The following is a 14581-nucleotide window of genomic DNA, read 5'->3' as shown; positions in this document are numbered from 1 at the left end:
CCATCTTGTCAGCTCCCGGGCTGGCCCTTTCACCCGACAGTGAACCCTCCCTTCTTCATGGCGGCTTTCTTTTGACATTTTCCACCTTCCTTTTGCCTTCCTACACTCGATCATCAAAAAATTTCCCCTGGGACGGGGCCTTAAAGTCCAAAAAACGCACAACTTCCCCCTACGTGCCGCCACTGGAAGTCCTAAATTGGAAATATATTATGAGTGCCAGTGACACGATCATTCTTCTTTCTTCATTTTGCGAATTAAGGGGCAATTTAACGTGGCCAATCCACTACCCTGTTGTGGGAGTGAGACCCACGCAGACATGGGGAGAATGTGCAAACTCCACACAAACAATGACCTGGGGCTGGGATCGAACCTGCGTCCTCAGCGTTGTGAGGCAGCAGTGCTAACCGCTGCGCCACCATGCCGCCCTCAGATCATTTTTGCGACTGCTAACATTTAAAAAGGAAATCTGAACACCTGGCAATTAACTGACAGAACTACGCCATAAACCTCCACGGTTTTAAACAAAAACAAATATTATTGGATATCAAAAATAATAAAACAATGCAAACATGATTAGCTTAACACTATAGCTTGTAAAGACTTATGCCGTGAACTCAGTCCTCGTTTTCATTTCCCCTCAAGAGTTTCTCCATCTTGTAAAATCTTGAAGGTTCCTTCACTTCTCTGGTACCAATCCCAAGTATTTTGTAGTTTTCCAGGATTTACTCTGATTTCTCTTCAGTGTTCCAGCTCCAAGATTTCATGGGAACCCATCCATTAGCTTTTGGCTATGTCACCCCTTAACTTTCCTTCAAACCGCTCGATGGAGGCTCCACTGGGTGGCAACCATCGGTTCATCCCGGGGAACACGGATGGGGGATTCAGGGGATGGCAAAGGGCGGGCATCAGCAAATTGAGGGACCTGTTTATTGGCGGGAGGTTTGCGGGCCTGGGGGAACTGGAAGATAAATTTGGCTTTCCCCAGGGGAACATGTTCAGATACCTGCAGGTAAAGGCGTTTGCTAGGCGACAGGTAGAGGGATTCCCTTTGCTGCCCTCGCAGGGGACGATGGACAGAGTGCTTTCGGGGGTGTGGGTAGGAGAGGGGAAGGTGTCTGACATCTATAAGGTAATGCAGGAGGTGGAGGAGTCGTCAGTGGAGGAGCTGAAGGCTAAATGGGAGGAGGAACTCGGGGAGCAGATAGAGGACGGGACTTGGGCGGAGGCCTTGGAGAGAGTCAACTCTTCCTCCTCATTTGCGAGGCTTAGTCTCATCCAATTTAAGGTGCTGCACCGGGCCCACATGTCCGGGACTAGGATGAGTATGTTCTTCGGGGGTGAGGACAGGTGCACCAGATGTTCGGGGAGTCCTGCGAACCACGCCCATATGTTCTGGGCATGCCCAGCACTGGAAGAATTCTGGAAGGGGGTGGCGGGGACGGTGTCGAGGGTGGTTGGATCCAGGGTCAAGCCAGGGTGGGGACTCGCGATTTTTGGGGTTGGGGTGGAGCCGGGAGTGCAGGAGGCGAAAGAGGCCGGGGTCCTGGCCTTTGCGTCCCTAGTAGCCCGTCGAAGGATTCTGCTACAGTGGAAGGATGCGAGGCCCCCAAGCGTGGAGACCTGGATCAGTGACATGGCGGGATTTATAAAATTGGAAAAGGTCAAATTTGCCCTGAGAGGATCAACACAAGGGTTCTATAAACGATGGCAGCCTTTTCTGGACTTCCTGGCTCAGAGATAGGTAACTGGGTCATAGCAGCAGCAACCCGGGGGGTGGGGGGGGGGGGGGGGGGGGGTGCATTATTGTAGTGTTTATTCTGTAACTTTATAGTGTGTTAATTTGCGTTGTTGTTAAAATGCTGGGTTGTTCATGGGGATGGGGCGAATGTATATGATTGTTAATATTATTGTTATTTTCGGTATTTTACTAAGGTGCGTTATTGTTGTATAAAATCAAAATTTCTCAATAAAAATTATTTAAAAAAAAAAAAAAACTTTCCTTCAAACCTCAAGACTCTGGATTGCACAGCTCAATCTCGGGCCTCTCTACGATTCTTCCTCAATGGCTTAAAACATTAGAAAAAACCCTTGGTTTCCAATCGCCCATTGTTGTGGTTTCAAACTGCAGCCAAGCTCATGAAGCCCAGAACTCCAATTGCATCATGGGTAACTGCCTTTCATGGAGAGGATTACTGTAGAGTTCTTGGTTTAGATTCCAGTCACACAAACTGTCCAGTCGAATGTCCCCTTACCAACTCTGTCTTATTCTGAATACCAACTCCCAATTGCTGGCTACACAGAGGATGATGAGCATTTGAAACTCTCTATCTCCTCAGCTTGACAATACCAGAAGTCCAATTCACTGTTAAGAGCCTTTCATTTAACAAGTGTTTTCGACTCTTTTAGCCAACACACAAAATATCAATGGAAATTTGTTTGAAAGTGATACATTCTCTTCTCCAGCAAGTTTGGTCTAAAAACTCAAAACTAAACTGTTTGATCACAGTTTCCACAGGAACATACTCACTATGTAATTAACTTTGTAGAATCCAATTGGGGAGTATGGAGTGAGGCACTGCGAAGGTTAAACGGGACCTCCTTGTGGTGAATCATAACAGCATAATTCACACTGTTATCACACATGTTGTACCATGCCTCTGTAAGCTCGGCACACGAGCAGTTGCGCGGCTCTGCCCCTAGGGGGAGGTGTACTGGGAATGTACGGAAGTTTGTGCTGGGCTCCACCCTTGGTTCCACCCATGAGTCCTCCCCCCCACTGGTTGTATAAAGCTTGCCATTCGGAGCCTGCCTGCCAGTTCATCTAGAGTTCATCTCGTCACAGGCAGGCTCTGTTGTAAGACGGTTAAAACCACTGTTCACTTCTAACCACGTGTCGCATGAATTGATGGTCTCATCACTCCTCTTGTGCAAGGATGAGCCTGATACAGTTTAAGGTGGTGCACAGGGTGCATATGACGCGGGTGAGAATGAGTGGGTTGTTTCAGGGGTGGCAGGTGTGTGAGAGGTGTGGGCAGGGGCCAGCGAATCACGCGCACATGTTTTCGGGTTGCGAAAAATTAGGAAGATTCTGGACAGGAGTGTTCACGGTCTTAGCCAGGATAGTGGAGGAGGAGATGGACCCGGACCCTTTGGTGGTGAAATTTGGGGTTTCAGAGAAGCCGGAGCTCATGGAGAGGATGAAGGCCGATGTTGTTGCCTTCGCCACTCTGATTGCATAGCGACGAATTTTGCTGGAGTGGCAGTCGGCATCGTCGCCAGGGGTAGCGGCTTGGTTGGGTGACCTGTACGACTTCCTGTGGTTGGAGAAGATAAAGTATGAGTTAAGGGGCTAGACCAACTGCCTGTATCCTTCTATACCCTGTCTGTTCATGTGTCTATCTAGATAAGTCTTAAAGATTGCTAAGGTGTCTGCCTCAACCAACTCTCTCCCTCTTGGCTGTGCCTTCCAGGCCACCACCATCGTCTGTGTAAATAATTTCACCTGCACATCTCCACTGAATCTAGCCCCCCCCCCCCCCCCCCCCCCCCACCTTGAACTTGTACCCCCTTGTAATTGTCATTTCCACCCTGGGAAAAGGCCTCCAACTGTTCACCCTAACTATACCCCTCATAATGTTATAAACTTCTATCAGGTCGCCCCTCAACGTCCGTCTTTCCAGTTTATTCAATCTCTCCTCATAGCTAAAACCCTCCATACCTTTTCTGTACTCTCTCCAAAGCCTCCACGTCCTTCTAGTAGTGTGGTGAACAGAGTTGGACACAGTATTCCAAATGTGGCCTAACCAACGTTCTATATAACTGTGACATAATTTGCAAGCTTTTATACACGATACCCCGTCCTATGAAGGCAAGCATGTCATATGCTTTCTTTACCACCATTTCCACCTGTACTGCCACTTTTAAGGATCTGTTGACCTGCATGCCCAGATCTATCTGTGTCACTATGCTCCTGATGGTTCTGCCATTTATTTTATAGCACCCACCTGAATTGGATCTACCAAAATGCATCACCTCACATTTGTCCAGGTTAAATTCCACCTACCATTTCTCTGCCCAATTTTGTAGCCTATCTATATCCTGCTGTATTCTTTGAAAATCCTTATCACTATCCGCAACTCCTGCACTTAGTAACATGCGCACATTTGCTAATCAGACCCGCTACATTTTCTTGCAAGTCATTTATATATTACAAAGAGCAGAGGTCCCAGTGTTGACCCCTGCGGAACACCACTAGTTACAGACCTCCATTTGGAAAAACACACTTCCACTGCTATCCTCTGTCTTTTATGGCCAGTCTAGTTCTGAATCCATCGAGCCAGTTCACCCCTGACCCCGTGTGATTTAACCTTTTACACCAGCCTGCCATGAGGGACCTTGTCAAAGTCCACGTAGACAACATCCACAGCTTTTCCCTCGTCAATCATTTTTGTCACCTCCTCAAACAAATCAATTAAATTAGTGAGACATTGCAGAGGCAGCAGGGGGGGTTGGCGTTGCCAAACTTGCTTCATTATTATTGGGCGGCGAATGTGGACAAGGTGCGGTGGTGGTGGGAAGGGGAAGGGGTAGAGTGGGTTAGGATGGAGGAGGAATCTTGTAAGAGGTCTAGTTTGAGGGCTATGGTGATGGCAGCATTGCCAATTGCTCCGAGTAGGTATTCAGGGAGCCCAGTGATGCAGCCCACGGTAAAGATATGGAATCAGCTGAGGAGGCATTTTAGAGTAGAAGGGATGTCGGTGCTAACGCCGCTGTGAGAGAATCATGGGTTTGAGCCGGGGGGATGGATAGTGTATACAGGAGGTGGAGGGAAGTGGGGCTGGTCAAGGTGAGGGATTTGTATTTGGAGGAAGAGTTCACCAGTCTGGAGGAGCTCAGGGAGAGGGTAGAGCTGTCGAGGGGTAGTGAGTTCAGGTATCTACAGGTTAGAGACTTTGCACAAAAGGTCTGCAGGGGTTCCCTAGATTACCGGGATACACCCTGCTGGAGCGACTGCTGCTTCCGGATGTGGAAGGGGAGGGAAGAATTGGGGATATATATAAGTGGCTGGGGGAGCAGGGAGGCGAGTGGGTGGTGAAGATCAAGGAAAAATGGGAAGCAGAGTTGGGAATGGAGATCAATTGGGGAGTATGGAGTGAGGCACTGCGAAGAGTAAACGGGACCTCCTCTTGTGCAAGGATGAGCCTGATACAGTTCAAGGTGGTGCACAGAGTGCATATGACTCGGGGGAGAATGAGTGGGTTTTTCAGGGCGGTAGCAGATGAGTGTGAGAGGTATAGGTGGGGGCCAGCGAATCATGCTCACATGTTTTGGGGTTGTGAAAAATTGGGAAGATTCTGGGTGAGAGTCTTAACCAGGATAGTGGAGGAGGGAGTGGACCCGGACCCTTTGGTGGCGATATTTGGGGTTTCAGAGAAGCCAGAGCTCATAGAGAAGAGGAAGGCCAATGACATGACCTTCGCCTCTCTGATTCCACGGTGACGAATTTTGCTGGAGGGGCGGTCGGCATCGCCACCGGGGGTAGCAGCATGGTTGGGTGACCTGTACGACTTTTTGCGGCTAGAGAAGATAAAGTATGAATTAAGGCGCTCAGCAGGGGAGTTCGAGAAAAGGTGGGGGATGTTTGTGACCATATTTGAGGAGCTGTTCGTCGCAGGAAGGATGGGCGGGGTGGGGGGGGGGGGTGGTTAGGCTGATGGGGAGGGGTGAAAAAGGAGGAAAATCTGTACAGACTTTATCATTGATTGTTGGGAAGAATGTTTCCCGGGGTGTTTATTTGCTGTAACCTACTGTGATACAAGTTTGAATAAAACGCTTTTTTTTTTTAAATTAGTGAGACATGACCTCCCTCATACAAAACCATGCTGTCTGTCGCTAATAAGATCATTCATTTCCAAATGTGCATAGATCGACCTATCTTTGAGAATCTTTTCCAACAATTTCACTACCTTCACCGTCAAGCTCTTGTTACTTGATTCTTTCTAACTAGTCCTCCCTCTGTACAGCTGTAACATGTTCTCTAACTAGTATTGCGACTCCTCCACCTCTTTTACCTTCCCCTCTGACTCACTTTAAACACCTGTACCCTGGAATAATTAGCTGCCAGTCCTGTCCCTTTTTAACCAAGTCTCCGTTACAGCAACCACATCCAAGTTCAGCGCATGAATCAAGGCTCTAAGTTCATTTGTCTTACCTGTAACGCACCGTGCATTGAAGCAGATGCACTCCAGACCTCCAGGCCCACTGAGTTTGACCTCCCCCAGCCTGCTCTTCCTCTTAGCCAGCCTGGCCCTCGTACCATGCTCATCCCCAGTCTCTACACTTGCTGGCTTACTGCTCTGATTCCCACCCCCCTGCCACATTAGTTTAAACCCACCCGAATTATACTCAGAAACCTCCCAGCCAGAATATTGTTGCCCCTCCAGTTCAGGTGAAATCCGTCCTTCTTGTACAGGCCCCACCTTCCCTAACCACAGCGTCACCGTGCCGCCCGTATCAACTTATGTTGACCGTTTTTCTGTATTGTTTATCTTCTAGACAACCTGGTCACGTGATCATTCAGATTTTTTTTTTAACCAGAAATCATCTCTCAGAGACCTAGTGGCATTTTCCCTCCAAAAGCACATGAGCCATCACACTTCCTTCATTGGCTGTAAAGTGTTTTGAGATGTCTGCTAGTTGCGAAAAGCATTTCATACATTTCCATTTATCTTTTTAGCAACAAACCTCAGCGCGGGTTTTCCTTTTATTTATGACCTTGCTTGCTGACCCATGTTGCACCTTTTATTAATTAGTGCCGTCGCACTTGGAGGGATCCCGTTACTCCTCCTGGCTCTTCCCATCTCTGGAGCGAGAATGCCTCCATCCAAACTTTAAAAAAAACATTTTCGGGTAATCATTTTGATGCACTTTACTATTAATTGAACTCCTTTCATTTATTCAAAACAGCAATCAAGAAATCTGTGAAAAGTTTCAGCTCTGTCAATAGCTGCATTGTAGAAGAAAAGCATCACTTTGGAGCTAAAAACTGCTGGTCAAAGTGGAAAACTGTTCCCTTGTTAAATGTAACTTGGTGCTGCTGACATGAGTCACTTACCAGACTCACTTTACCCTTTCCAGAGATTCATCTTCCAGAGCCCTCTGTGGTGTTTTAAAGGATTGATTGTATCTTCCGACATTCACAGAGATCATTTTAACCAGGCAGAATGGCACTTGAGGGGAGCTCCCAGGGGTTCGGACGCCACTGGGTGATTGGCCTCTGGGCAGGGTGGCACCCTGCCACTGATGGTGCCACTCTGGCACTACCAGCTTGGCACCCTGCCCAAATGACACTGTCAGGCTGTCAGTGCCAGGCTGGCATTGTGCCCATGCCATGGACCGTCCAGAGGTGCCCTGCCTGTGTGAGATGGGGGTCCCGAGGACCCTCTCATACGTGAGTTGGAGCTTTGGGTGATCCAGGGTTTGCGTCAGCAGGGGGTCGGTTCTGGGGGGTGGTTGGGAGTTCAGGGCGCCATTTAAAAATGGCATCCAACCTCCTCCTGCACTGAGAGGTTCTGGCGAGTGAAGCTCCTCAGTCTAGGAAATGAGACCAAGTATGGTCTCGGCAGGGCGTTCTCTGTTGAGATCCCAGATTGCAACAGAGACCCGTTAAAACGCGCTCGACATGGGACTCTTGCAATTCGGTTAGATCGCACCCATGGGATCTCTCTTTGACAAAACGGTGCTGACTCTCCTGGATTAATCCTTGTCTCTCCAAGTGGAGATTAATTCTGTCCCTCAGAATTTTTTCCGGAAGTTTCTTTACTGAACTTAGATCACTGGCCTGTAATTTCCTGGTTAGTCCATACGTCCCTTCTTGAATAATGGCACTGCATTAGCTGTCCTCCAGTCCTCTGGCACCTATCCTGTGGCCAGACAAGAGGTGAACATTTTTGTCAGAACCGCTGCAATCTCCTCCCTTGCCTCCCATCGAAACCTGGGATACATCTGGCCCCGGGGATTTAGTCACTTTTAGGTCCGGTAGAACTGTTAATACCTCCTCCCTCTCACTGTTAAGTCATTGAAGCAAATCACGGTGCGTCTCCCTGATTTCTATACCTACAACATTATGATGGATGAGTTTTCAATGCTTAGTCCTCAAGAGATAGTAATGGCTGAGGAGACTTTCCTATTGCTAGTGTCCCAAACCAAGACATATGGAGATTCAGATGCGAGCATTTCCCTTGTGACAGTGTTTGCCTCCTTACAAGAAGTAGGAAACATCTAGCATCTACTGACATGGCTGTTCTTCTTTACTAGACTTTAGGTTCACAGGGTGAGTGCAGTAGTAGGACACTGATGACCATAGCTAAGATCTAATACTACTGAGCCACAAGCTCTTCAGGCCCAAGTGTGAATGCAGCACCCATCCTCTCAGCAATGTTTCAGCTAATCCCTCAGGGGAATTCCACCCAGAGAGTTGTTGGCCAATGAGAGCTGTTCAGCATTGTTGGCAGCAGTGGGAGTGGTGGCCATTGCTGGTGCTGCACTCAGGGCTTGAGGAGCTGTGCAGCCCCGCTCTAGATTAGGGCTTTGCAAGTGTTGGGGTCTTTGTGGGTGCCAAGCTGGCATGCCCTAGCAGGGTGGGTGGAGGGCTGGGGTTTGAGAGGCCATGAAGGTAGGGGCACCGGCAGGGAAGGGGGGGGGGGGTATTTGTGGGGGAGGCGGGGGGGGGTCTGCAGAAGGGTGAGGCAGAGAAGTGGTGTGGTAATGGTTTGGAGGGGCCCTCCAGTGCACCCAGGGGACCTGATAAGGAAGAACCACCTCCCTGCCCCGCCTGCCACCATCCTACACTGAGGAAGGGTCAAGCCTGGGTGTTTAGCCTGGGCCTCTCCTACTGCCAATTAAATCCCAGCAACAGTGGGGATTAAGCGGGCATTAATTGAGAGTATCAACCTTTCCTCTAGTGAGCGGATCACTCGACTCCACCCCTGCCACTGCTAAGATTACAGTGGGGGCTGGAGTGGGCTGGATTTTACATACCCACACTTTCACACCCGTCGGCGGGGGGGGGGGGGGGGGGGGGGGGGGGGGGGGGGCACTGCCCGTTAATTCTGTTTCTCTCTCCATGGACCTGCTTCCAGACCTGCTAACTATTTCCAGCACTTACTGATGCTGTTTCAAAGTATTAACTGTTAGGTTTTATTGGACTAGCGTGAACACACCAAAAGAACATTTACACTTATTACCTATTAAAAACCTCCATTTCTTGCTTGCTAGTACACCCATCACCTTTGTATGTTGTTGAAATAGCTTCAGGTTCCTGCATATGCCTTAGTGCCCTGATTAACAAGTAGTCATGTGGCTTTGACCTCAGTCAATCACCCAAGAATACAACGGTGCTGAAATAGCCACGAGGTGGGAAAAGAGATGGGTGCACCATTCTGAGATTAGCCCTATTCTCAGCAGATGGAGGTAAATATCCCTTAGGTGTATCAGATTAAGACTCAAATTAGATTCTACTGTACCAAGGTCTGAGCAACTCAACACTTTGTCCGACTTAATGAGAGGACACTTTACAAGGCCCTCTCTCTCTTATTCTCTGACTTATGAACCGTCATCATTCCTTTCCTGGACCCACCATCGGCTTCCAACTGACGAGAGATGAGGCGGAAGTGAGAAATCATCCAGGGATATGGATCAAAGAACAAAGAACAAAGAAAAGTACAGCACAGGAACAGGCCCTTCTGTACTCCAAGTCTGCGCCGACCATGCAGCCCGTTTAACCTAAAATCTTCTACATTTCCAGGGTCCGTATCGTCTGTTCCCATTCTCTTCATGTATTTGTCACAATGCCCCTTAAACGTCACTATCGTACCTGCTTCCACCACCTCCTCCGGCAGCGACCAGAATTGAACACTATATTCCAAGTATGGCCTAAGTACGGTTCGATACAGCAGCATCAAAGCTTGCCAATTTTTATACTCAGTGCCCAGGCCGATGAAGGCAAGCATTCCAAATGCCTTCTTGACTACCTTGTCCACCTGTACTGTCACTTTAGTGACCTGTGCACCTGTACACCTAGACCCCTCTGTCTGTCAATACTCTAAAGCAGGCATTGTCAAACACGGGGGTGCGACCCGCGGGTGGGTCGCGGGCGGGTGTCGGGAGGGTCACGGAGCCGTCCGTCGCTTGCGCTCACGCAAATCTATGCACAACAGCCGCAGCAGCCGGCTGTTAATAACGGCAACTGCAAGCAGCCTACAAAATGGCTGCGAACACGTAAAGAAAATGCGGCCACACTGCGCATGCGTGCCAGATCATCAGCACGCATGCGCAAAACTATGCGCACGCACGCCGCTGATCGGGCCCACGTGCGTAGTGCCACCGCTTTTTTTTTAAATGGTCGCAGCGTTTTGTTTTACAAGCTCGGTGGGTTTTATTCATTTTTTTTCTTTTATTCATTAATTTTTATTTTTTTCATTTATTTTATTCATTTTATTTATTTTTTTACAAGTTCGGAGGGGGTTTTATTTTCTAAAATGTTACAGGAAAAAAATGCAGAACTTTGGACAGATGGAGACTCTATACTTTTCGACACAGGAAGGCTTCACCTTCATCCAACAGGTTCCATTGGAGGAGCGTGTACGAGGGCCAAAGGGACCCAAAACCATTTCCTCCATTTTTGTCAGCAGCAAACAAAGTGAGAGAAAATGGTGGGTCACGCAGGTCGGCCGGCGTGGGTCGCTCAGGTTGGCCGGCGTGGGTCCCGAAGGTTGGCCGGTTGGTAAAAATGGGTCCCCGGAAAAAAAGTTTGAACAACACTGCTCTAGAGAGTTCTGCCATTTACTGTATATTTCTCACCGTATTAGTCCTTTCAAAATGTATTACCTCACATTTGTTCGGATTAAACTCCATCTGCCATATCTCTGCCCAAGTCTCCAACCAATCTATATCCCCCTGTATCCTCTGATCATCCTCATCGCTATCCGCAATTCCACCAAACTTTGCGTCGTTCACAAACTTACTAATCAGACCAGTTACATTTTCTCCCAATTCATTTATATATACTACAAACAGCAAATGTCCCAGCACTGATCCCTGCAGAACACCATTAGTCACAGCCCTCCAATCAGAAAAGCATCCTTTCACTGCTACCCTCTGTCTTCTATGACCGAGCCAGTTCTGTATCCACCTTGTCAACTCACCTCTGATCCCGTGTGACTTCACCTTTTGTACCAGTCTGCCATGAGGAACCTTGTCAAAGTCCTCACTGAAGTCTGTATAGACAACATCCACTGCTCTACCTTCATCAATCATCTTCATCACTTCCTCGAAAAACTCGATCAAGTTAGTGAGACACGACCTCCCCTTCACAAAACCATGCTGCTTTTCGTTAAACCGTCCATTTGCATCCAAATGGGAGTAAAGAAGAATTCTCTCCAATAATTTCCCTACCACTGATGTAAGGCTAGCCAGCCTATAATTTCTTAAATAAATGAAAAAACATTGGCTATTCTCCAGTCCTCTGGGACCTCACCTGTAGCCAGTGAGGATACAAAGATTTCTGTCAAGTCCCCAGCAATTTCTTCCCTTGCCTCCCTCAGTATTCTGGGATATATTCCATCAGGCCCTGAGGACCAAGCTCCTTCTGTGCTGATAGAGAAAGAGGAAGGGCGGGAGAGAGAATTGAGACACAGAGAGATGCAGAGAGAGAAAATGAGAAAGAGGTAGGCAGTGAGATAGAGAGACAGGGACAGTGAGATTCAGTGGGTGGGATTCTCCGTTAGCTGAGGCCAAAATCAGGAAAGGCGATTGGGTGGTGAATCGGTTTTGACGCCAAAATCGCAGCACGTGCCATTTGATGCCAAATCGCAATTCTCCATCACCTTGCCAGTAGTGTCGATGTGTTCCAGAATGCACATACACAGAGACCGTTTGCATGTCGTTAACGGGCTCGAACCGGTATTTTCTGGGGCCTCCATGATTCTCCGCCTCCAATGGGCCAAGGTCTCGTTGGCGCAGTTCACTTGTGCTTTTAAAAATCGTGAAGCTAACATGGCGGCTACTGAAGGAGAGAGAGGAGGTACGGAAAGTGTCAATATCACCATAGTTTTGCAGCAGGCAAGGCGGCCATGCAGCTGCGCACACCGCTAACAGCCCACTTTGAACTTAGTGACACTGGTCATATAGGTGTCCCCCCCCCCCCCCCAGGTGCTCTCGAGCCACAGCCAACCTATCAGCTGTATGGGCGTGCTGCAGCACAACCAGTGCCATCTTATTGGCTGGGATGAGTGTGTGTGAGAAGTGTAATGTACATACGCGGCTACAGCTTGTCAGCCTCCCGTGTGTCAATCACAGACCCGCCGAATCCGCACCATTTTTCATTGGAACCGATTGTGTTTAACGTGGCAACGGTGCTAATCCCTCCATAGTAGCAGAATCGGTCCAGGTGCGGCGCCAGTCTTTCTGTTGTGAAAGTCCACGAATTCTGCGTTGGTGCCAACACTTTAGTCTCCGAAACGGTGAATCCCACCCAGGGTGAGAGAAATGGAAATGATCAGCGGGATTCTCCATCCTGCCAGCCGGTCAATGAGGTTTCCCATTGTGGGCAGCCCCTGGCATGGGTGCACTGCCGACGCAACAGAGGAATCCGACAGCGGAGGATCCAGTGAGTTTGACAGGTAGGGAGAGAGAGAGCAGAGCAGACAGACTGAGAGAGGGCAGAGGTGACAGATAGAGCAGAAGAGCTGACAGATATAGGGGGAAGAAAAGAGAGAGTGAGGAAAAATAGAGATACAAAAGTGTCAGAGAGAGAAACAGTGACAAATAGAAAGAAGGACAAAGAGAAAGGACTGAGGGAGACAGATAGAAAAAAAGATAAGAGCGAGACAGAGGGAGTGATTCTCCCAAAAACCTTCCAAGTCAATTTGTGGCGGGTTTTTCAGGGAGTTTCCCACCGGTTTAATCCACACTTAGAATTCAGGGGAGCTGAATTCAGAGATCGGGCCGTCATTTTGAAAGGATGCCCTGATCTCGAAGTGAGCTTGTGGTTTCCCATCACTCCCCACCCATGGGAATTGTCATCCCCTGCACTACCCAACCCCCCCCCGCCCAAGTGACGATACCCTGCTATGGGGTCCTGGGGGTCCCCCCTCTTCAGGCTCTCACGAGCCCACTTACTCTATTCTAGGACCCCCACCCATCACCCACCCAACCTCTTGGAGGTACCCTTCAAACCGCCCTCCACCCTCATTTCAAGGGCATGGCTGGTTTTGCCCCCAATCTTTGGCAGTGCCACCCTGGCACTCGGGCACCCTTGCACTGCCATCACAGCACCTAGGCAATGCACCTGCCAGCTTAGCAGTGCCAGGGTGGCAGTTCCAAGGTTCCAGCTGGGCAGTGCCACGGTGCCCACGTTCCAAGGGGGCGGGCCAGGGAGTACCCCGGCACTTACCTTGACTACCTCAGGGTCTCCAATGACAGCTCCCCCCCCCCCCCCCCCCCCCCCCCCCCCCCCCCCCCGGTGCCGTTCCGCCTGGCCGATGTTTGTGTGGACCAGCACTGATTGGCACCTGGCTGCAGCCCTCCGGGGAGGCTGGAGAATCGAAGGAGGTCGGTGGATCCCTGGAGGTAGGTCATGATTTGGTTTAAGACCAACTTCCACGAGCGTCATTCGTCCCGCCCATTTGGGGTAGAGTTCCGACTCCGACATCTCATGGGACTTTGGAGAATCTCGCGAGGCGCGGAGCCTGTCGGGAGGCTCGCTGGAGGCCTCTCACAGTATTCTCCGGCCGCATTGTGTTCTCGCTTGACTGCAATGCAGAGGAGAATCTCAGGAAAGCCCTCTGTGCCCGCCGCAGAACCTGAGTTGGGTGACTCGCGATTTTCACCCATTGCGCGCGGATTGGCACCAGAATCTCTGACTGTATTTATTCATGGCATTGCTGGAACCATGCCAGCCACTGTCCTTGGCAGATGTGCTCCCCAGAGGTCAAATAAATTTTAATGTTGGTTCCATAAACTATTGCGCCAGTTGAACTCTTACAATCTAATCTCAATGTATTTTGCAATTTATCTGCAAAAATAGTAAAATATCATGAAGTACCAATGCTCTGGCAGTAGGTGTCACTCAAATGCTTTGTGAGTGCTTTGCTACTTTTTATGAATCAAATCCGAAAATCCAAAAGACTAAAGCAGAGCAATGAGCAGCTGATGCTTCTAAACATCTCATCCTCAGAGCTGTCTTCTTCTCAATACCTTTTAACAAGCATTAGGTGAGTCAAAATGAGCATTTTCCTGATGAATGTGTTGTTGAAGTTTGAGAGTGTGACAGCTGGGGAATTGATTTTAAGCATGTCCAGACATGCAAACTAACATGAAAATTCAGTAATTGGGAAGGGGCTGCCTTGCACTTAAGTGACATTGTTAGCAGTGGGATTATGATTGAAAATAAACTGCGACAATCTCACACCACAAAGCCACTATAAACAGTGTGGTGTCAATTTTTAAATTAAAAATGAGGGCTTCCTCCTTCTGATGGCTGTAGCATTGACAGGAAGTTAACACAGTGATTCGGTGATGC

The 14581-nt window shown here is 49.0% G+C and overlaps 1 protein-coding gene across 3 annotated transcripts in view; it reads left to right on the top strand.

Annotated features, from left to right (window-relative positions):
* Window positions 1-13747: 13747 nt before the first annotated feature.
* The window catches only part of tmem71 (transmembrane protein 71), a 73146-nt gene continuing 72312 nt past the window's right edge, over window positions 13748-14581 (top strand). For all 3 annotated transcript variants that reach the window (XM_038808954.1, XM_038808953.1, XM_038808955.1), the window contains exon 1: window positions 13748-14273. In XM_038808954.1, the coding sequence (XP_038664882.1) occupies window positions 14161-14273 (113 nt within the window). In that variant the 5' untranslated portion in view covers window positions 13748-14160. The remainder of the gene's footprint in view (window positions 14274-14581) is intronic.

Source organism: Scyliorhinus canicula, chromosome 10 (genome assembly GCF_902713615.1).
Source record: "Scyliorhinus canicula chromosome 10, sScyCan1.1, whole genome shotgun sequence".
NCBI classification, from domain to species: Eukaryota; Metazoa; Chordata; class Chondrichthyes; order Carcharhiniformes; family Scyliorhinidae; genus Scyliorhinus; species Scyliorhinus canicula.
Note: the sequence above shows the minus strand (reverse complement) of the source record. Positions and strands in the feature narration are given on the sequence as shown.